Consider the following 23,851-nt stretch of genomic DNA (forward strand, 5'->3'; position numbering starts at 1 on the left):
CAGTGTCACAATCAGCCCCTCTAAACGACCGGATATCAATTATGCTAGATTGCCTTCTTCTATCTACTAAACGTAATCAATTTGATTATGTGTTTTCTTGTCTTGTGATGTCCAAGTGTATTTATGAACGTCGCGATGTGGGAATTTTGTAGTCTTCACGATTAGGATTTTGGATGTTGCAAAGTTCACGAGTCTAACACCGTTGTCATTACTTTCCTATTATAGGCTTTCGTTACCCATAATCGGGTTGAAAATATCCTCTCGTCCTGCCTTAGCATTCAAATACCCAAATAGAATTTTCATATTGTATCGCTGGAGTAGGTAAATATCCGATCCACTTCTTCGTAACAACTGTCTTTTATATCGTCATCCTTATCTTCAGTTGGGGCTTTACATTTAAATCAATAATATCACACCACCGTCCCTTAAGAGTAATAAAAGAAAGTCTGTCAATAACAAATTCAACCCGTTTAATTGCTGATAATATTCGTTTGTGAACAACAAATCCTGTTCCTAACTGGTGATTTTTATTTCCTTCCTCGTAAAGAACGTAAAATTTTCGGAATTCACAAATCCATTTCATTCCCACCTAATTTCCTGGACCCTTACTAGGTCCATCCTGTATTTCTTTAACTCACCCGCAGCGGATTTTAACGCGCCTGCCCTTACAAAGAGAATAATTTCCCTCACATATATATATTTTTTTTTCAGTGCTTCGAATTAATAGTTATTGTTTTTCAAAAATATTGCAGTGACGTATCTTCTAACAAGCTAGTGTTGGAAGTGTTCATCCCAATCTTCATCAACGTTATTGAAGTGAACTATATACAGGGTGTGCTCAAATTCATGGACATCCAATAACGGTCCAGGATCCTTTGACAATATCGCCAGTGCAATATTGTCAATTCTCTGTGGACGCCATTTGCCATCGACAGCGGGACGCTCATCGAAGGAAGAAAATTAAAACGTTTATTTTATAAACTTTTCCGACTAATCTTAGAAAACGGACACTAGTTGGCAACAGTGAATTCAGTCTACTCTGCGAACTTCGATTTGGAGACGACAAAATTATTTATTTCTATATGTTTAGTGCCTAGAACAATAACCCTTTGTTCGAAGGTTGCTGAGAGATATTTTCTACTTCAGTTCTCATGAGAACGAAAAATAGCATGTCACCACAAGTGTGTAAGTGACATCTAGACTAATTTGTGATTGGACAATTTTTGGTCACCAACCAATAGTGAGTGGTTGCTAGTGTTATGTTCAGTGTTTGTGAGTCACGTGACCCACGATGACCAGAAGAAGCGCAGGTTAGTCTGGCGAGAAACAGCGAAGCCCCTATCACGGGAGATAAAATCGGGTGAAATAAGTCGGACGACAGACTGAAAACTCCACAGCGAAGAGGTAGTGTACAGAGCAGCCCGACAAACTAATAGTGAACAATTAAATCAGGTGCTTTAACCGAACGACAGGTTACGACGAACATTATTTTGGTAGTTCTTGAATATAAGTTGTTTGTGATTGTACAAAGAGGAAAGCATCTCTCTTGGTCATCAGGCAGAAGACACTCGTCTGTGGTCTTAAACTGCAGAGAATCATTTCAACGTACTTCTCGACAGGACACTTTGTTCTATGGAATTTTACCTGGATGCAATTGTAAATAAAGTGCCAATTTTGTTCTGAGGCAGCGACAGGAATATTCAGTGAATTATCTCTCGCGAGAGCTATGTTTCTTCAATTGTGTTAAGATCTAGAACCATTTTAAATAGCCCGCACGCCTACTACGCATTTATAAAAAGAAAAGAAAGTAAAAAAAGTAAAATTCACTATACGCATTATTTTGCGAATAAGCCACTTGCGCCGAGTTGAATTTACATGTTTTGATTTAATCAATCTTAAATAAAAAAAAAGTTTAGTTTGAACAACAGAATTTATTTTAAAGCTTCTCACGGCGGAATAAGTAGTTCTTGTAAAATGTCGTGTGTTTTTCTTATTGTGTTCTGATGTTTATGTTAGGTTACTTATCTAAAGCAGAAATATGTAATTCAGATAATTTTGAAGCTGAGATATGATCATTTAAATGTATATGTTACTGACTTAATCATTTAGCTTTCAACTTGACAATCCTTCACACCACGAGGACGTAGGTTGTGGTACGTGCTTTCTGATAATTTGCAGAAGTGAGGCATACCTCGCACCAAGTCCAAAAGGTAAAAAGAGGACTTAGAGTGTTAATCATCACACACAGATAGCTCGAGCACGTTCCATACCAACTTTCACTCAAATCCTCCCAAAGCATGTTGTGTATCTCGGTGGGTGAAGATGATTGGAAGAGTTACAATGTATATTGGTTATTGTGTACAAGGATAAATAGAAGCGATCTTCCAAACCAGCTATAACAACCCTTTGCCGTAGGAAAACTTTGTATGTAATTAGGATCGTCTGTCTATGAAGTGGAAGAGTTAGAGTCAAACAGTAGCAAAGGTAAAGTTCGTGCTCCAGTTTCAGAAGAATATTTGTGCTATCTCTGTGTTTTATCATTGACATTGTAAACCCAGTAGTAACGTTACGGCTATAGTTTTGTGTTTGACAACGCAACGCTCAATATATCAAGCTGGAAATTCAGTGAAATTCCGCTTTTTCTTTCTTTCTTTTTTTTTTTTTTTTGCTACATTACTCACTCTTAATATAATTAACAATAATCAACACAGATGGCAAGAAAACAGTGAGAGTGACTTGGAAAACGTCATTTCACGCGGGAGAAATGTGCCAAATCAGGTCAGGTGCACCATATTCTGTATTTTGTGTTGTGGTGATTGTACAGACGAACGCTGGTCCAAAGTGCAGTGAACAGAAAACCACATTTAAAATGTACAAAACATTAAAAACGAACTTACGGATAGTGCTATTAGTATTAGTTAGTTGCTGGAATATGACTGTTAGTGATGAGTGAATCATAGCTGAGTGATCCGGAAAGGAACAGTGAAATGCCTTTTCACAATCAATTCTCTATATAGAGGAATGACCAAGACCAGAGGGGGCGGAGTGTTAGTATGTACTACAGTAAATGGAGCAGCAGAGGCAGAATGATCTCGTACGTGAGCGTGAAATCATTTGAGCCAGGGTAAGTCTGTGCAAAAACACAAACTTCAACCAGTGTTTCCGCAGACCACATAGAAACAGTCATCGAAGTTTACTTGAAACATGCCACAATATACTTTCAAATATGGTCACAAGGTAACAAAGTTGTTCATTTTGGTGACTATAACTTGGGCTTAGAATGGATCGATAGTAACATGGGATAGCACCAAACACAAATTAGACCCATTCGTCGAATATTCTATTCAGGGACTCGATTTGGGTTAGTACAATATGCATTAAGCGCGTAAAAATGACACCTTAGATTATGTCCTCTCTACTTTTTCGACAGAATGTATCATCTCGACAGAATGTATCAGAAGTTATATCTCTTAGACCACGAATCTCTACAAGTGACCTACCGCATACTCTATCATAGTCAACCCCAAAAGACAGCAACCCAACTCAAAATGAAAGCTTCTACCTGAATGGGGGAAGGAACTTGCGGTTAAATTTGTAAAGTTCTATATATGTTACCGCGGACACTGTTACTCGAAAGAACAATGTACGTGGCACTGGATCCCTTTTCCGATGTTCGCAGAACAGTAGAAGATTTGCACTATACATAAAAGTAAAAACGATGGAATTTCCAACATGGCACATCAAAGAGACTCGAGATACATTCCGGAATAAGAAAAAGACTTGGGAACTGTGGCGTATATTTCCAAATGAATATATATGAAGTTATATGAATGAAATGAATATATATGAGTGAAGTTTTCTAATATAAGACATCACACGAAAAAGCTATTGAGATGTAAGTACCTACTATATTTAAAAAATTCAGACACTAGCATCAACAACACTAAACAACAATGGTTTCTTATCAGATGTTAGTCTAAACTACTAGCATACATCCTCTGGTGTACAATACTCTATCAAGTGCTGATAATCAAGAAAAAAAAAATTTTAATGGTTTCGTAACCAATTCTAAAAAGCACAATGTACGTACGTCCCTTTTTAATTCGTTATCTCATTTATCTATATAAGTCCTACAGAGTATGAGTTACTCCTATTTTCTCTCCGGCGTCAGAGAGCCGCTCGCACGGACAATACAATCTAGACCTTTCTGCGTTCAACAGCATCTATTATTTCTTTTCCACTTTCGCTCATTTTTAATAGATGTTTCAGGGGAAGCTGTTTTCCCTCTTCTTGGGAAACACTCCGTGTCTCTCATTTTTAAATCTGGATTGAAAGATCACATGTCATCCTAAAGCAACATCTCACTTCTCTCAAACACATCGATCGTCTGCGAGAAAATTATCAAAGACAGAATTTTCAAATTCACCTCTTCGTATCTTAAAACAGCTCAACATGGTATATGTCTATAGCTCGTGCCTCACTAATCTCATTAACATATTTAATCACGCTGTACATTGTGTTTCCAACAATGCAAAACTTCACACCGTCTATCTCGGTTTATCTAGTGCATTCAATTCCATTAACCATTCTAATCTAACTTACAAAATTTCCAATACATTCTGTATTCATGGGCCACTCATATCATTGTTAAATAGAGACTCGTCTTAATAAGATCGATTTTTAACCCTGACATCCGGGGAAGCACAGGGAAGTGTAATTCAAACACTTTTATTGATATTGAACATGAATGACTCGACTAGCAGCTTCAACTCGAATTTTAAGAGAATGCTCTTATTTCCAGGAAACTGCAAAAAAAAAGAAGATCCCGAGCTACTTTAAAGCGTGATGGATAATATTTCTTTCTGGTGTAACACATGGCTTCTAAAAATTCATCCTGATAAGAATAAATGCGTAACATAACATCAGCCGTAAAGAAAAATATTTACATACTTCATAAAATATAATCGATTTGGCTATCTCAAGTATCAATACCCATAAGGATCTCAGAGTTACTTTTGTCACAAAAGGAACTTTCACAGAACATACAAAGACTTTAACTAAGCATTCAATGCGTCTTCTAGGACCTCTGAACAGATTAACATAATTACAGACCATCTTATACCTAGCAACTTCTTACAGAGCAATAATTTTACAAAAACTAAAACAAACTTAGGTCAGCTACTGTGAATAATTCTTATCAATTACATATTATTATAGTTAACTTGATTACTTTTACTATTATTAGTGCATTATGCTATCATCTCTTAGATTTGTGAACTTTGACAAAATATCTTGCCATACTCTTGGCACGTACAAAGTTTGTCATCTGTATGCTAACATTTGTCTTAAGGAACGTGATATTGAGGCATTTTGTCATACTTTTGACAAGAAAGATGTTTCGTACTTGTATGTGTTCCTATGTTTGTAACCTGACTACATCCTCTCATGTACAAGCATGATATATTAGTAAATCGCGTCACATATCTTTTAATGTATTTCCACTAACAATATATGGCATTCAAGTAAACGATTTTCACACTTTTGCACACCCATTTCTTACCTGTATGCGATAACATGTCTCTCTGAGACTAAACTTCAACTAAATCATTGTCATAATTTTGACACGCTGAATCCTACACATCTGTATTAATAAAAGTGTTGCCAAATATTAATTTCAATAAAATCCACTCTACCCATTTAGAGCGAATTTGTTTCTTCATTCCAGTAGTAATGTTTCCTCTGTGTATTTTAACATGTGCGTTGCAAAATATGAACTTCGCATTCACCATCTTTTCACGTGCGTCCTGCCGCATCTGACATTTTTATCTGTATGGTAAAATGTCTTGCAATTTTTGAAGGTAGAGCAAATAATTTTACACACTCATCGCATGTGTGAAATTTTTCACTTATGTATATTAAAATTTCTGTTGCCAAGTTTAAATGCGAATCAAATTCATCGAAGGTTTTGCACCTGTGTGGTTAAATGTTTTACCAACCTTGAATGGAAACTTAATCAATTTCCACATTCTCGGCTTCGAGGAGTATTGTCAAATGTGTGTAACATGATGCGTAGCCGAACTAGAACGCCGACTAGAGCAATTCCCACTTTCATTGGAGTAAGATTTCCGTGTTGTGTGGATTAACTTGTGGTTAAACAAAACTGAAAGTACCGTAAACCCTTTTTCAAACAACTAACGTTTTTCCGCTGTGTGGATTAACCTGTCTTGCCAAACTTCAATGTTGACTAGGGGCGCGGTGGCTCATTGGTAGCGCGTTTACCTCCAGTGCTTGGCGTCCCTGGTTCGATCCCAGCTCGCGCCGTGTGTACAAACACCCTGCTAGCGGGTTTTCTCGGGGTTCTCCCATTTCCTCCCACTTTTTTCATTCTACCATTTCACTCATTATCACCGTCTCCTTTAGCCTAAGCGTTGGACCTTAAACTTAAAGATTTCATTGTTTGAATGTTGACCAATTCCCTTTCCGCACTCTTGGCATACATGAAAATTTCTGTCTGTGAATTATCACATGTGTAGCCAAACGTGAACGTTCTCTAAATCCTTTTCCACAGTTGTCACACGTGTATCGCTTTTCCCCTGTGTGGATTAACATGTGCGTAGCCAGATTTGAACGTACACTAAATCCTCTTCCACACTGTTGGCATGTGTAAGGTTTTTCTCCATTATGAATCATCATGTGAGTTTTTAAGGATGAACGTTGTGTAAATCGCTTCCCACAATCTTGACATTTGTGAGGTTTTTCTCGTGTGGATTAACATGTGTCTAGCCAAAGTTGTACGTTCTGTAAATCCCTTTTCACACTCTTCGCATGTGTACCGTTTTTCTCCTGTGTGGATTAACAAGTGTGTAGCCAAAGTTGAATGTGAACTAAACTTCTTTCCACAATTTTGGCACGTATGACGCTTTTCTCCTGTGTGTATTAACATGTGTGTAGCCAGACTTGAACGTACGGTAAATCCGAGTCCACACTCTTGGCATGTGTGAGGTTTTTCTCCTGTGTGGATTAACATGTGTATTGGTATTTGCGAACGTTGACTAAATCCTTTTCCACACTCTTGGCATGTGTGAGGTTTTTGTCCTGTGTGGATTAACATGTGAGTTGATAATTGCGAACGGTAACAAAATCCTTTTCCACACTCTTGGCATGTATGAGGTTTTGCTCCTGTGTGGATTAACATGTGTGTAGCCAGACTTGAACGTACACTAAATCCGAGTCCACACTCTTGGCATGTGTGAGGTTTTTCTCCTGTATGGATTAACATGTGAATTGGTATTTGCGAACGTTGACTAAATCCTTTTCCACACTCTTGGCACGTGTGAGGTTTTTCTCCTGTGTGGATTAACATGTGAGTTGATAGTTGCGAACGGTAACAAAATCCTTTTCCACACTCTTGGCATATATGAGGTTTTGCTCCTGTGTGGATTAACATGTGGGTTGATAATTGCGAACGGTAACAAAATCTTTTTCCACACTCTTGGCATGTATGAGGTTTTGCTCCTGTGTGGATTAACTTGTGTGTAGCCAAACTTGAACGTACGCTATATCCCTTACCACACTGTTCGTACGGTTGGGACTTCTCAGCTGTATGTATGGACTTACGACTTGACGAAGTTAAATTTTCAGTATTACGTTTATCACTGTTTCGGTACGTACGACGCTTTTCACTTTTACGTGTTACCGTATTACTTGACAAACGTGACGGAATATATTTTTTTTCCAACTGCTTCGTAACATCAGATTTCTCATCTGAATGAGAAATGGCTTCTTTTAATATAATACACGTATTCACTTCTCTGTGAAGTTCATATTCGTTGTAGCGCCTGTAACAAGTTCAATAAACAAAGAAACGTAAATTGAGTTAGTAAGTAACAACCAAAAATGAAATCATACAGTATATTTGAATATAAAATAACGTTTATTTTGGTTCTGTTATAGGAAATATTGTAGAAACATGGAACCGAGAACTATCGAGTTGTTTCCATATGTCTCTATTCTCGAAATAAAAGTGGGTAATTTGCTTTCTTATATCAAATTGTTCAATTATATATATATATATATATATATATATATATATATATATATATATATATATATATATATATATATACGATATCAGAGTTATGTGCATAAGAACGTATACATATGTTGTGCTATGTAATAAATATTTATTATTATCAGTGAAAATAGTGATCCATTATTACTAAAATATTTATAAATCATTAATTTTTGTGCCACAAAATTTAGCAATCGCAATAACTTGTTGCAATTTCCGCTACAAAAGTGTAATGATGACAAAGAAACAAAGGAAAGGTATAGCAAGTTTTATAATATTGCACAAAATATGTCATTTGAATCTGTTCACCAATCTCTACGTGTGTCTTTAATATAGTCTGAATCTTTGAGAAAGTAAACACAAATACGTAATACAATCTTTGCGTCTATTGATATATAGCTACGCGGTTTCATTTGATGTATACTTAGTCCTCTTATTAAGTAAATAATTTTGAGAGGTGGCGAGTATCCAATTTCTTCTAATTTTAATGTTTATTTGAAATACGTGACATTATGATTCCAGGAGTCCACGTTAAGGTAGTGTGAACAAGCATTAGCACCTTCGTCACCTTTAGATTATTAGTAGTGCTATCGTACATTTGTGCTCAAGAAAAAAAAAAGAATTTAAATTTCTAATAACGTGGCGTAATTACATTCGGAGAAATCAAAATTCTATATTCGGTTTGGAAACCTGCTATTCCTTTTTTTAATAATACCTGGGGGTGTTACCGTCATCGTGAAACAGTTTAGTCATTATTGTTTTTTCCATTAAAAGCTAGAATGGTGTTTAAAGATAAATGCTACACGAAGAATAGCAAAAAATGCAAGAAATGTGTTATGCATCACGTTACATAAGACAGGAAGCTGAGCTGTGTGAAATAAAATATTTGATATGTTGAGTGTCTATATTTAAGTGGCATTTTATCATGTAACGTTCATTCAAATGGTTATCATAACGACGGGAGCACGATTAAATTTTTAGTGAAAAATTGTATTTTGACGAGACACTCTCTTTAGAGAGAGGATAGTTTCATACTAGCTTTTTTACTTTTGGAAAACTGTCGCGTGCACCAGTGTTTTGTGAAATACAACACTGAAGAGGGAGAAGATGAACAATCTGCATATCGTTGAATAAGAACAAGAGATACGTAAATCCATTTCTGAAGGTTTACAAGCCAGTAGACAAAAACATTGTTTTCTTAGAAAAATGTGAATTTAATAGAATTGTAATTGGGCTACATTACAGCAGACGATCGACAAGAAGAACAGATGGCGTTACGTTCCGTTTACACTAAGTTGGGCTTTCAAAATTGTGTCCAAACATGAAGAAAATGAAAACAGAATTTTTGAAGTTACGTTCCTCTGGTTTTCATGCGACGATATTATATCTCAGTAAACAAGCTAGACACCTAGCTAATGTGGCTTCAGCTGCGGATATGAGTAAATCAATTGAAATTAGATTTTACACTGCAGTTAGCCAGACATGCATCTTAGCTAGAAAACTTATCCTTCCTTTTTTTTTCGCTACTGTCAGTAGAATGAAGATCCTACGAGTAAGAGAACAGATTTAAATTTTAGGCGAAAAGCAATGTATCTGACAAGTGGATTATGGTAGGGAGGTGGAATTTGTCATATAAAATCTCTACTCAATACCTGTGAGCAATTGATCAACACCCTACGACTTTTAAACGGGTAATTTCCGTATTTTTTATATATATATTTAACATATGATATAAAATTAATATGTAATGTATAGAACTCTATCATGTATTCTCTGATGCAGTTAAGTGATCACAATTTTGCTAGCATACAAGGAATTTTAAGAAAACTACATTTTCAAGCAGATGTGAAATTACCATGTAAGTCCATTTAACTTCAAATTAACTTATAAACTTATATATACGTTTTAACACATCCAACGGAGCTTCTAGTATGCTACCTAAGAATTAAGTAATGGGAAGCAAAGCTTCTTCATAATTTCTTTTTCAAATAACGCCTTTATAGTTTTCGAACGTACTTCTTTACTTATATGGAGCATTCTACTTCATGGGAAAAACATCAGGAAATCACTACTTCTTCCTCCGGAATTCACATTAACATTATATGTTTCATTCCCGCGTTACTACAATACAATACTCAAAGAAGACGGCTATGGGCACTCTACACTAAATATGTCTACGTAGTTTTAAGGGCCTTATACATAATATACCTTCTTTAAACACAATCTTGACGGAATAAAAATTATATAATACTATACGCCTACTATTATCATGGACACTGGATATTTATAAACCATATCAAAATCAAAACTACAAAAGTAATTTATACTTAACCCGAGAAAGCCCATGCTAATTTTAAGCTTAAAATTTCCAAGAGGTGACTCTGAGGCTCCCTGCTGCAAACACAAGCTACCTGAACTCACGGCGACCATTTGTATTTTCCGTCATTAATAGGAAGGGCTGGTCACTACATTGCTATGAAATCATTTGTCAATGGTAATAAACAATGAACAGTATCAAATAATCAGAACAGTGCATACTTCAATAGGAGTGTCAGAGGCACCCGTTTAAGTTAGCATAAAAAAAACGCTATTCTTTCTGAGGTAAAGTAAAAAAAATGCTTAGGAAACGCAATTAGAAGGTGTATTTCCAGGAGATAGAAGAATTTTAGAGCACAGAACACAGGACGAAATATCTATTAAGTATAATGCCATTAAAATTGAACAGGGTACCCCCGAGGCTCCCCTTGGGTAGTGATTGACAGTGGGAATATTCCCGGTGGGAAAGAATTTAAAAAATGGGAATATGCCCGGGTTTTTCCCCTGACGTATAAATTACCGGGAAGGAATTTATTTCCACTTCCTTACTTTATCTTTCAAATTATAATAAACCTATGACTAATTACATTATTTTAACATATTATGATTTACTTCAAGGTTCTAAAGAATTTAAATTTCTTTGACTGTACCATATGTATTTAATAATATGAGTTTTAATTTTCATTTTCATTCGCATTAAAAAGTAGGGTAATTCTTTAGTATTAAGGGCCAAAAACTAGCAAAAACGAGTTGATAGTGATGTTCAAGTATTCAAGAAAATATTGAACACAATGTTTCGGGGGGCAGTAGGAGATTTGTACAAACCGTAAAGATAAGTGGATTGATTTATGTGAAAAAATAAAGTGAATCATTGGCTACGAAGATAGAAAACAACGTGCCCTAAGGGGTTCTACCCGCCTTCACTCGCTAACGCTCGCTCGTCAATACTGTCTGAGTTTAATGTTTGTAACGTAATTTAACCTATGAAACCATAAAACAACCGCATCGGATTAGAATATCGCAAAAAGTAGGTGCAAAAACTGGCCCGCCAAAGCTAAACAATAGCCAAAAGTAAGAAAGTACTAATTTACAAATGATGAAAACGAACCATTTTTTAAAGTAATCTAGAATTACGTAGAAATAGAGATTAAGTACTATTAAGAGGCCCTGAACTACTGTTAGCATTCTACGTCGGGCTGTCTCATATCTCTGACTCGAATTTCTGAAAAGGCAATCGGACTTCTCTTACATGTGAATTAACGCATGAAATTTCGAGAAACAAGTAGCAAGAAAGGTCATGCGTGGCAATGTTAACACTAGAGACCTAATGTTTCCGCTAAGGCCCTGAAATTCAATGACTTTAATATTGTTGTGCTCACTTGCTGAAAGTATTAAGCGAAAGTTTATATCTCTTTTTATAGGGGCGCTAGTGTTAGTTGTACCTAGAAGCACAAAGCAGTCATTTTGACTGTTTTATAAAGAATATGGAGTATTACTGTTTCTGTTTCTGATTTGCAAATGACATCTCAAAACGATTTTTATTTCTGTACAAAAGAAGAGTTGAAAAATTTATTAATTGTAATTTGAGGCATAAAAAATAAGATAGCTTATTCTTTTATTGAGATATCTAGTTTCAACAATAATTTTTATATCTACAGAAGATTTTTCGTTGCCTTGCAAGATATCTCGCAGTGATTTATTGACGAAAAACAAATTAGTTCAGGTACATGTGGCCAATACATGCATGTTAATGTGTACGTGTAATTGGTTGAGGTGAACTGTGTACATGTGACATTTTACAAGACCTCAAGAAAGACTTCGAGTTTATATGATCTCTCAGGAGATGAGTCTGAAGAAAATAATGACAATTTGCAGAATATGAATGAAGGAGATGGAAAGTAAAGTGATTCTAAACTTGAAAAGAACATTTTAAATTGAAGTCATGAAGAAGTGAAAGACGGTGATGGAGAAGACAACGCCAGTAGTGGTGACAGTTTTATTGCTCCAGATGGAACAATGTGGACGAAACTGGATTTGGGACAAAGTGACATTGTCCATATATCTAAGCAGAATATTGTTTAAGAAGCTCCAGGACTGACAGATTTTGCCAAGCGGCGATTGTCTGCGGAAGAATATAGCAGTGCTTTTCGTTTACTAGCCCTATTTGATGAATCAATGGTGAGGCATATCATAAAGTGCATTGCTGAAGCAAATATTCAACTGAAGTCAACAACATGGATTTTCGCTCTTTCTGAACTATAAACTTATTTGGGCCTTATTATTTACCGAAGTGCTACTGGTGCTTCAGCAATACGCATTACCGTCTTTTGGAGGAAGAAAACCGGGCCAGCAATTTAAAGGAAAGACAACGAGTAGGGATAGGATCTGTGAAGTAAAACGGTACTTGAGGTTTGATGAATAGGCGACAAGATCAGCAAGACTTCAAAAGGAAAAATTCGCACTCGCACCCGAACTCTGGCGTGGGTTTATTAAGAACTTCACAAAATGTTACAAATCACACGATAACGTGACTGTTGTTAAACAACTCTATGCTACGAAATTCAGATGTCAAATTCTGCAATATATGCCAAATGAACTCGATAAATTTATCTAGTTCTGGTTACTTGCCGACATAGAATACAATAATGTCCTTAATGGTTTTCCGTAAGGATTTGGAACGTACTGCTGGGTTAGATTAAGGTGAATTTGTAGTGAGCAGTTTGACAAATCATCTTACTAGAAAAAGGAATAAATATGACATGTGATAACTTATTCACAAGGAAATTAGCTGAATATGTTAGGGCTAAAGGTATTAGTTTGGTTGCGACAATAAAGCAAATCGAAGAGAGCTTACTAAAGGTTGTGCATCCTCAAAAATCAAAGACCTGCATCACTATAATGTTTACTGCGATCAGAGAGGTAGTAATTTAACTGTCTACAAATGTAAGCGAAACAAAAGTGTTTGTGTTTTGAGTTCCATGTACAAGTCAGGGTCAATTTTCATGGCACCAAAAATGACCCGAAATTATAACATATTACAATGAAAGTTTGCTGCAGACATCGTGGAAAAAATGGTGAAGAAAAACACTGTGAGATGTGCGTGTAGATGATGGTAATTGTACGTTATCTTCAAAGTGGTGGATTTAGCATGTTTGAATTCCTGGATAATCAAAGAAGTTACCAGAAAGAAAATCAATAGGGACATATCTCCAACGTTTGGCCGAAGAGTTGATGATCACTCTCGCTGATGACAGTTACAATGTATCTTAAGACTAGGAAGTTCCTTGCACACGCATGCGAAAATGTAAAGTAGGATTATGTAAAACAACAAAAAAGCTGAGATATGTTTCAAATGCCAATAGTATGTCTGTGCAATGTATGCTGCAGAGATCTGAAAGCGAGTTATCTGCAGGAAAAGTAAGTGACTTGGTAACGATTTAATCCTAGGAAGATATTTTAGAAAGATACGATAGGAGATGCTATTTTAAACTAAACATTTAATATCTAAGAGTTGAGAATAATCTTTGATTACTTTTTCATTATTTTAAAAATAGCGGTATTAAACATTCTATTCATAAATATTTTTAATACTACGTATTGATGCACGTATTGTTTATAAATAAAAATAATAAAATGAATAATATGCTTCCTAGGATTACTTGTAGATGCGACTCATGGAGAATGTCAATAAAAACTGTAATCCTGTAACATAAGAGGGTTCCTGTCACCACGGCATAGCGCATCCTCAGGTTGTGGATCGAGGAGAAGGCCTCTAGATATAGAGGTTAGCTGCGAATATACTGAATAACCAGTCGCGGACAGCCGACTAGGAGTGGTCCTCCAAATTGGGGGTTTAGGTAAGGGTAACAACCTCATCCTGTAAAATAAAGCACTTGTTCAGAAGTATTCACAAAAGCATCGGAAAAGGACTGATAACTTGGCACGACCTCAGCATAACAAAATGGACATGAGATTTGGAACATGGAATATTAGATGTCTTTATAGGGCAAGCGCGTTAAAATCCGTAACGAGTGAGTTTGAGAAATACAGGATGGACCTAGTAGGAGTTCAGGAAGTTAGGTGGGAAGGAAATGGATCTGTGAATAACGGAAACTTAACGTTCTTTTACGGGGAAGGATATAAAAATCACCAGTTAGGAACAGGGTTTTTCGTTCACAAACGAATATTATCAGCAACTAAACGGCTTGAATTTGTTACTGACAGACTTTCTTTTATTACTTTTAATGGGCGCTGGTGTGATATTATTGTTTTAAATGTACATGCCTCAACAGAAGATAAGGATGACGATATAAAAGATAGTTTTTACGAAGAAGTGGAACAGATATTTGATCAACTCCCGCGATACCATACGAAAATTCTATTAGGAGATTTCAATGCGAAAATAGGACGAGAGAATATTTTCAAACCGATTATAAGGAACGAAATTCTGCATAAGGAAAGTAATGACAACGGTGTTAGACTCGTGAATTTTCACACATCCAAAATCCTAATCGTGAAGAGTACAAAATTCCCACATTGCGACGTTCATAATACACTTGGACATCACCAGACGGAAAAACACAATCAAATTGATCACGTTTTAGTAGATAGAAGAAGGCAATCTACCATAATTGATGTCCGGTCGTTTAGAGGGGCTGATTGTGACACTGATCACTACCTAGTAGCAGCCATAATACGAGAGACACTATTGTTGAATAAAGGTAATATTCATTGTTCGAAAACTGAGAGACTTAATTTAGAGAAATTAGAAGAGAGCTAGGTAAGAGAGAAATACCAGATTGAAGTTTCGAATAGATTCTCGGCTTTAGAAGATTCGGAGTGCACTAGTGTTGAGGATACGTGGATTGAAATTAGAGATAGCATTAAAATTTCAGAGAAAGAAACATTGGGACACGCGAAAATACGTAGGAACAAACTATGGTTTGACCAGGAATGCATTAAACCAGCAGAGAAGACAAAACAGGAAAGTTATGCTGGGTACAAATTCCGAATGAAATAACTACACGAAAATTCCGCAGATATCAGGCGGGAAACTTCCAAAACTTTTAGGACAAAGAAAAGCGATTTTTTGAAAGCTAAAATTAAGAAACTTGAAGATAATTGTAAAATTAAAAACATCGGGGACATGTATAAGGTAATCAGCGAAATTAGGAAAGGCTATCAACCTCGGGCTTATATATTAAAGAAATCGGACAGAACACTTCACACTGATACGGATAGCATATTAAATAGGTAGAAAGATTTCTTTAACGATTTGCTTAACTCGCAACCAAAAACTAGTGTGTGTGGAGAAAAGGAGATACACACCACAGAACCGTATAATCCAGAACCTAACCGAATAGAAGTAGAAACCGCTATAAAGAAATTAAAGAAACACAAATGTCCGGGTGTAGATGAAATTCCGGCTGAGTTAATTTTAGCTGGAGGCGAAAAATTGTGGAACAAGATACACAAACTCATTCTCCTTATCTGGAACAAGGGAGAATTGCCACAAGAGTGGAAAGAATCAATCATTGTTCCAATTCACAAGAAAGGCGACAAAACTGACTGTAATAATTACCGAGGCATTTCTCTTCTGTTAACATCCTATAAAATACTTTCAAATATTCTATTAGCAAGATTGACCTTATACGCAGATGAAATTAGTGGAGATTATCAGTGCGGACTTAGACGAAATCGATCAACTATCGACCAGATATTCATTATTCGCCAAATACTCGAAAAAATGTGGGAATACAATACAAGTGAATATCGTTTCACAGTGTGAAACTAGTGCTTCCGAAATATGCGAATACAATGCTTAAATTACAAGTAGTAAATCCGTAACAACTTGTTGATATAGGGAAAAGAGATCAAGATAGAATCTGTTTCTTGGAAGCAGGATCCATCCCAAAAACTATTACTAGCTACGCGTTACTATTTTACTTCTATAGAGATGAATGTTGAAAAAATCTTTAACTTGAAGCACTTCGAATTTGAATAGAAAGTTAGGGAAGGAAATAGAACGTATCGTTGGGACGCTGATCTTTCGACATCTTACCCAGTATTTCCATATGAAAATCAGATTACAAGAATACGAATCATTTGCAAGAAAACAGCTCCTAAATATCTGCTACCATTTTCGTTTTATAATGATAAATGTTGAAACTGAAGACAGATAATTTTAATCCCTCCAGTTTTGAACAGGTCTTCAACGAGAAAGATAGATCGTTTCCTCGGCAATCTGACTCGATTGAACACAACCAGATCTCAATATATCTTACCACTTATGCTTTACGGAAATCAGTATTGAAACCAGAACTAATTGTCAGTTTGAAGCAAATGTTTTTCTGATATAGTGCTGTGAATAGTAGAGATATGTTTAAGATGCTAAAACGCTTTCATAAACTATGTGTTACTGTGTTTGTTTTCTGACGATAAACATTGAAACCAGAAACGGTTTATTCTAACCACTTCCAGTTTGACTGAACTTCAACGGAGGAAGTGAACATAGTATATGAATAGAGAATCGTTTACAAAAAACTGCAACCTGATAGATTTTAGCATTCTTCCTCTAAGAAAATAAGCATTAAAATTGAATCTAATGGTAAAATTGAACAACTTACGTATTTGACAGTGTCGCGAATTGTCATTATATATTGTATTCAGACGCTTGCAGAAAACTGAATCTGGTTACATGCTATCATTTTTGTTCTATGGCAATAACAGTTCAAAAAAATATATTGAAACCGGTTTTAATAGTAAATTTGAATCATGTTCGTTTTATGTAGAGTTCAATGGGTAATCATGATATGTTCAATTTAAACATTTAATTGTATGCAGAAAGCAGCCTTTCGATATCTCTAACCTTTTCCGTTCCGTAAGCGTAAATGCTGAAAGCGGAAATGGCTAACTTGATATGCTTACCGTTTGAATAGAGGGTTAATGGAGGAGATGGCCCTATTCTTGAAAACCTAAATGAATTGTACAAAACCATATCTCTATAACCCTTATCGTCCTTAGTCTACAAAAATCAGTATTGAAACTACCTGTTTAGAAACTTTCAACAACTTCCAGTTTGGTAAAGTGCTGTGGGTTGTGGTATTTCCACGCCAAACCTCAATCGGTTGTCAAACCCTTTATTACTGTTAGTTACCGTTTCCGCTCTATGATGACAAATATTAACACCACAAATAGTTCGTTTCCATCGATCCGATTTGAATAGGGGTTAGTGTGAAACCCTAGTAGTGCCGACACATACTATGTGGCCAAACACGTGATTTGACAGAGCGTCTACGTTCAGAAAACTGATGTCACCGGCACTAACAGTGAGTAAAAGGTTCACCTGCATAGCATACTCTCGCAGTAATTTTCTGAATAAAGTAAAAGCAACGCATTGCTGTGTATGGCATCCTTCTATATTTTATACGAACATATTCTTACCTAATTACCGCTAACACATGACCACTAAAATTGAAATAAATTAATTATTGTTAATAAATGTGAAGATAGAAAAGTCAATTTTGAAGAAAAGATGCGAAAGTGTAAGCATATATAAGGAAACCTGATTTAAGCTACCCTAATCCATGAACACATGATCTAAAATAACAGACGAGAAATGCAAGAAAACAAATATTAATAATATATGTGAACATATAGAAACATATTTAGAAAGAAAAATGTTTCACCTGTCGTGAGTTGAACCCACGACTATTTAGCCCAGATATCAACGCGTTAACCATCTGACCACCGAGTTGCAAATGTTGTTTTGCCCGTTTAATTACTATGCAAAATGGCGAAATTAAATCAAGATGTAAATTATTACATTAAAAGACCTGGACAAATAAAGACGTTGACATTGGAGACACGTAAGTACAACCTAATCCTGTTATCAGCACACTTAACAGACTATAGTAAACATCATAGTAAAAACACGTGCATGGTTTTAATAAAAATTCTCTTAAGGCGGGTATTAGGGAAAGAACATTATAGTAGGTATCGTGTGACTATAAAATACGAACTGGTATCAATATTTGCTGAACTAGTAACAACCAGTCACCCAACTCTTAGGAACCCTCCTAATAATTTGGGGGTCTCCACTAGAAGACTAACATTTGTCAGTCGGACGAAAGAAGACCCAAGAGTAGTTTTGGCAGTTACGAAGAGATGATTATGGTCAACTTAAATCAACGCCTGCGAGCAGCAAACAAAAGAGAAGTATCAATTCCCCCCCGAACATTACGAGAAGAAGGTGAACAAGAACAAGAAAACTCAGGTGTTCAGAGTAAGGTTGACAGTTACTCTATACGTATGAGTAATTATCAAGAAGTATTCAAGTTTATTGATAATACACTCGACGTAAAAATAAATGATAAAGCCAAAATAGATGCAGTTAAAGAACTAACAAAATGGCTCATCTACCAATCCAGGATGGAGGGAATCACTGATAATATTAACCCGGGAAAGCCCATACTTACTACAAAGTGGGTATTAAATAATTTTCTTGTTTTTTGCATCCTTTGTAGACACTAAATCGAGATTTTCAGGAAAATAATTTCATACGTGTACCCAATGCGGAGAAATAGGGGTGTTCCCTGTAGGGGACACTGGGCATTAGAAATACAATGGGCATATATTGAAATGACTATTGACTTAAAAGATACAGGTTTTATTGTAAATAAAATATAAATGAACACTAATATCACTTATACTTAGAATAACCATATAAAAATGCAAAATATTAAAACGGATATTCTGGTTATAACATCTCAATACGCTGCCCAAAAGCAAGGTAAAACAATAGCATTACAGAGCGCAAATTACAATAGGGACCTTCAATGTTTACTTTTGGCTGTGAAAGTCATATCAACAACGAACGTGTAACCCAATCTCACAGTTTTTGCACATGATTCTTGTGTGTTTGTGGCACAAACCACATCTCTTTTGTGCGCACTTCTGTTGTACATGGTCCTTATGCTCAGAGTTGAGGCAAACGCCATTCGTAACTCGTTGATCTAATGGTGCACTACAAATGACACTCTCCATAGGTGGTTTCTCATAAATACCGCAGTAAATTTGAACAATCATTCTACGAAATTGACAATAAGTGAGTTTTTATTCTTGGCTGCATTATTTTAGCATTAGCCATGCACTATGAGAGTGGCATCCACACCAAACGCGAAGGGAGGGAACCACCATTTTCTTCCTTGGAGAGCAGTTTGCATTGAGTGTACATTTTTATCGAATCTATCGACCCCCCTATATATATTTATTGTATTTTTGAATAAGAGATGGGCTGTCTACAGAGATTTTTGTTCTCCTTCCGGCAACAACACCAATCCTATCTACTTCCTGAATCGGCAGTATTCTATGACAGTTAGACACCACACTGACAATACTATTATCATGCCATTTCACTAAAACCATATCACTTTTTGCTGCGAAAGAGAACGAACCTCTCTTCTTCTTCAGTGCCTCTGTTTCTTGCATCGTTTATTTCTAGATAAGGTTCTCTCGTACTGTACCAGAGCCTCCATTGCCATGCGCTGATAAAGTTTCAATAAGTGGCAATGTTGTGAAAAAGTTATCAAAAAAATTTGTAAGCTCCAAGGCCTTGCGGTAACCTAGATTCCATATCCAAAACAACACTTGGACCTAGACCAAGATCTCTTGATACGGTAGCTTGCTATACTCAGCTCCCTGATAGGGTTCAAAAGCAATCAAATAACCTGTTCGGGTGGCAGCAACCACAGTTCATGGTCAAATTTCAGTGGATTTCTACAATTTATGGAGTTTGAGGCTGAAAGGAAAACTAGCTTCACGTAAATAATCACACAAAGCACAACCTACTTACACATAGAAAACGTAATCAAATAGATTGAGCTAGAAAGATTTGATTAGGTTTGGTTTGGTTACGTAAACTTCAACAATCCAATGCAATTTTTATAATTGTTGTTTAATATTTTACTTTACTTACAACAATCATTATCATTGTTATGTAGTAGTTAGATAAATTCATCTTGAAAATCTTTCTTTAGGCAAGAACCGTTCTCGAAGGCCTTTTTCGCCCTTGAGGAAAACTGGACGTATATCAAACTTAGTGTATAATAAGCAAACTTTCACATATCTATTTTGTATACAGTGTCAGAAATCTACGCCATAATGTATTCAAACTATGTTCTCAAAATCAGAAATTATACAAAGAAATAGATTATGTACGTCCAGTGCCCAGTGTCCCCTACAGGGGACACCTTCTTCTTTTTGCAAAATTTTAAGTACTTTTATTCATTTGTGACCAAACCTTCATTTTATATGTGAACATGAATGTTTCAAGATAATAAATCAAAAGTTTAGAAGAATATAGTTTCCTGTTTCCTTTCTTGGCAGCCATTTTCATACAGAGAAGTGTGCAAACAGCCACTCAGGCCGCAGAATGAGTAATTTTGTACTTCATATCTCCGCCGCTAGGTGGATCTGAAATCGCACAGTAGTGCCAGGTGATCTTCAGACTAGATACTTTCCAAAACTCTAAACATAACCGAAATACTTCCTTCAGGTGAAAAATAGGATACATTTAAACTGCTGTCCCCTGTAGGGGACACCGGGCTTTCCAGTGTTAAGGAAGAAAATTAAAAACTAAAAAACGAAAACGGGGAATTTAAGACTAGACTCGTCATTGCTGAGGAAAAAATAAGAAATCAAAATAGTGATTCATGCACAATTGCTGATCCCAAAACTAAAAGCCTTGCAGAGACCAAAAAAAAAAAAAAAAAAAAAAAAAAAAAAAGACGGTAAGAGCTAGAGCAATTAAAGAGGCAAACGCAAAACAAAAGCCAGTCATATTTCTAAAAGGGAGGGAGAATGAGTTCATCAAATATCTTCAAACCAAGCTTGCGAAGTATTTTAATCCAATTAAGGACAGAGTTAAAGTTGTTTCTGTCAAGCTGGTGGGTAGTTCACTGATAGTCGAGACAGAAACTAAAGAAGATATAGAAAAATTATCTATAAATAAAAAAGTGATGGAAGAATTCAAAATTGAAGAAGAAAGGAAGAAAACACCATTTGCCATTATATACAATGTACCGGCAGATATTGTACATTGCGGCACAAAGACGCAGATATTGTTGAAATTATTGAATAAAACTTGGAAGTTGACGATGTGGAATTTGCAGAGAAAGAAGTAAAGCCGAAATTCAGAACAGGTCCAAAGAATGACAGCAGGTGCCATTTGGTAACTGAAGCACCCAATGAAATCTATAAGAAACTACTTCACACAAATAGTGTATATCATTTTTACGAAGCATTAACAATCAAAGATTTCGTTTCAATTCCTAGATGCCTTCGTTGTCTAGATTCAGAATATACCCAAAGGTTCAGCAAGGATGACAAACCAACTTGTAAAATTTGTGAACGAAAAAAAAAAAGCATGAACAAAAACATTGCTCGGAAAAAAGTAAACCCAAAGTTTGCATACCTTGCCAAAAAAGCAAGAAAAAGTGTACGCCTTCCAACGAAAAGGAATGCCTAACATACAAAATGTTGTATGAAAGAGAAGTATCCCGAATTGACTATGGATAAGTGTTACTTAGAACTAATATTTAAACTACAAATTAAGATCATCTTAGAAAACAAAAGAAACAAAATAAAAATCGGGAGGACAGACACTGGGAATCGTAAAGAAAGCTAAATATGGATGAACACGTAGATTTACATATCAATCTGTATGAATTTAGTTTTGACAATATAGAACAGTATGCTAAAACTGTATTTATTCAAACAATAGGGAAATTTTTCAATTTCATATTTAAATGCTAGAAGTATACGGAATAAAATTAATGAATTAGAGCTACTGTTACATAGAATACATACTGTAAAAGTTATAATTATTTTGAGACATGGTTGTATTCTGGTGAAATTGAATACTATAATATTTATAACTATAATAAGTTCTATGGTGTGTAGGGACTATAATCGTGGTGGAGGAATACTTGTTTATAGCAGTAATGATTTAATTTGTAGACAATTATATATTATAGATAAAGCATAGTGTACATTTAATGATTATATTATATATAATCCAAACAAGAATATGGTTAATGAACTGTTAGATGACATGGAGACTGTGGTAACTAGTTGTAAAAATTCATCCATTCCAATGGTAGGGGAATTTAGTATTGACACATTTAACAGAGATTCAACTGAAACTTTCAAATATGTACAGTTTTGTGGAAATTATGGCCTCTTTCAGGCAAATATTAAATATCCGACCAGGCTGACTGATAATAGTAGAACCTTGATAGATCATGTATTAGTAAACGATTTACATGAAGTAGTTTCTGTTAATAATATATTAGCTGATATATGTGACCATAATATATTAATATGTAACATCATATTTCAACAAGTATAATATTATGTAAACAATATGGAACATTCACGTTTACCTAAAATAAATTATAAACTAAATTATCTTAGAAATACAAACTTTCTTTAACTACTAATTGTATTGATGAACAATACGGTAAATTGATAAAGTATATGTCAGAAGGGATTGAAATATCTAAATATAAAAATATGCATAAGGTCTGTAGGAAAGAATATAAACCTAAGTCCCCTTGGATAAACGAGGAATTGTTAAGTTTAGTAAAAATGAGAGATAAATATTACTCTTTAATTAGAAAATTCCCAGATAATATAGATATACGAAATGAGCATAGAAAACTTAGAAATATGGTAACAAAGTCGAGACGGCAACTAAAAAGTGAGTATTATTACAAAAAAATACAGGAATCTTTGTCTGACACTAGAAATTTTGGGGTGTTGTTAAAGAAATATTAACTAATAAGATAAATAATGATATAGATTCTATACAATTGAAAGTATGAAATACATTAGTTGATAATGAACAGATACCAAATGTTTTGAATGATCATTTTGCACTAGCATCAAAGATACCCTTAATGGAAAATACAGCTTTGAATTCGGGTATACCATACAACCGCTCATTGTTTTTTACGCCAGTTACAAACATGGAAATTATAAGTTCGCTAAAAAAAATCAGACAAAAGATGGATTATATAATGAAATTTTAATAAATTGCAAGGACACCATAAGCCATACTTTATCTGAGTTAGTAATTCTTTCCTTTACTCTAGGCGAATTTCCGATGCAATGTAAAACTGCTAAAGTCAATTCCAATTTATAAACGTTGAGATAAGTAAAATCCGAATAATTATAGGCCAATATCAGTATTAAGCTGCATTGCTGATTGAGAAGTGTGTACATAATAGAATGGAACTTATCTAGAGTCTATAAATTATTTTTATATATATCAATATGGTTTTAGGAAAAATCAAGTACCTTAAATGCTGTAACTGATATTGTAGTAGAAATTCAAGAATGTTTGGATAACCATAAACTTGAAGCAGGATTGTTTATTGATTTTAAGAAAGCATTTGATACACT

The 23,851-nt window shown here is 35.2% G+C and overlaps 1 protein-coding gene across 2 annotated transcripts in view; it reads right to left on the bottom strand.

Annotated features, from left to right (window-relative positions):
- Positions 1–1,972: 1,972 nt before the first annotated feature.
- The window catches only part of LOC145676370 (uncharacterized), a 32,991-nt gene continuing 11,112 nt past the window's right edge, over positions 1,973–23,851 (bottom strand). The window contains exons 2-3 of one of the 2 annotated variants that reach the window (XM_081747221.1): positions 6,944–7,838; positions 1,973–6,859 (exon numbers count right to left, since the gene is read on the bottom strand). In XM_081747221.1, the coding sequence (XP_081603347.1) occupies positions 6,680–6,859; positions 6,944–7,838 (1,075 nt within the window). In that variant the 3' untranslated portion in view covers positions 1,973–6,679. Of the gene's footprint in view, positions 7,839–23,851 lie in introns of both variants that reach the window. The other variant, XM_081747220.1, reaches the window with a different exon arrangement.

Source organism: Thermobia domestica, unplaced genomic scaffold, assembly GCF_964235325.1.
Source record: "Thermobia domestica unplaced genomic scaffold, izTheDome1.hap1.1 HAP1_SCAFFOLD_118, whole genome shotgun sequence".
In the NCBI taxonomy this organism is placed as follows: Eukaryota; Metazoa; Arthropoda; class Insecta; order Zygentoma; family Lepismatidae; genus Thermobia; species Thermobia domestica.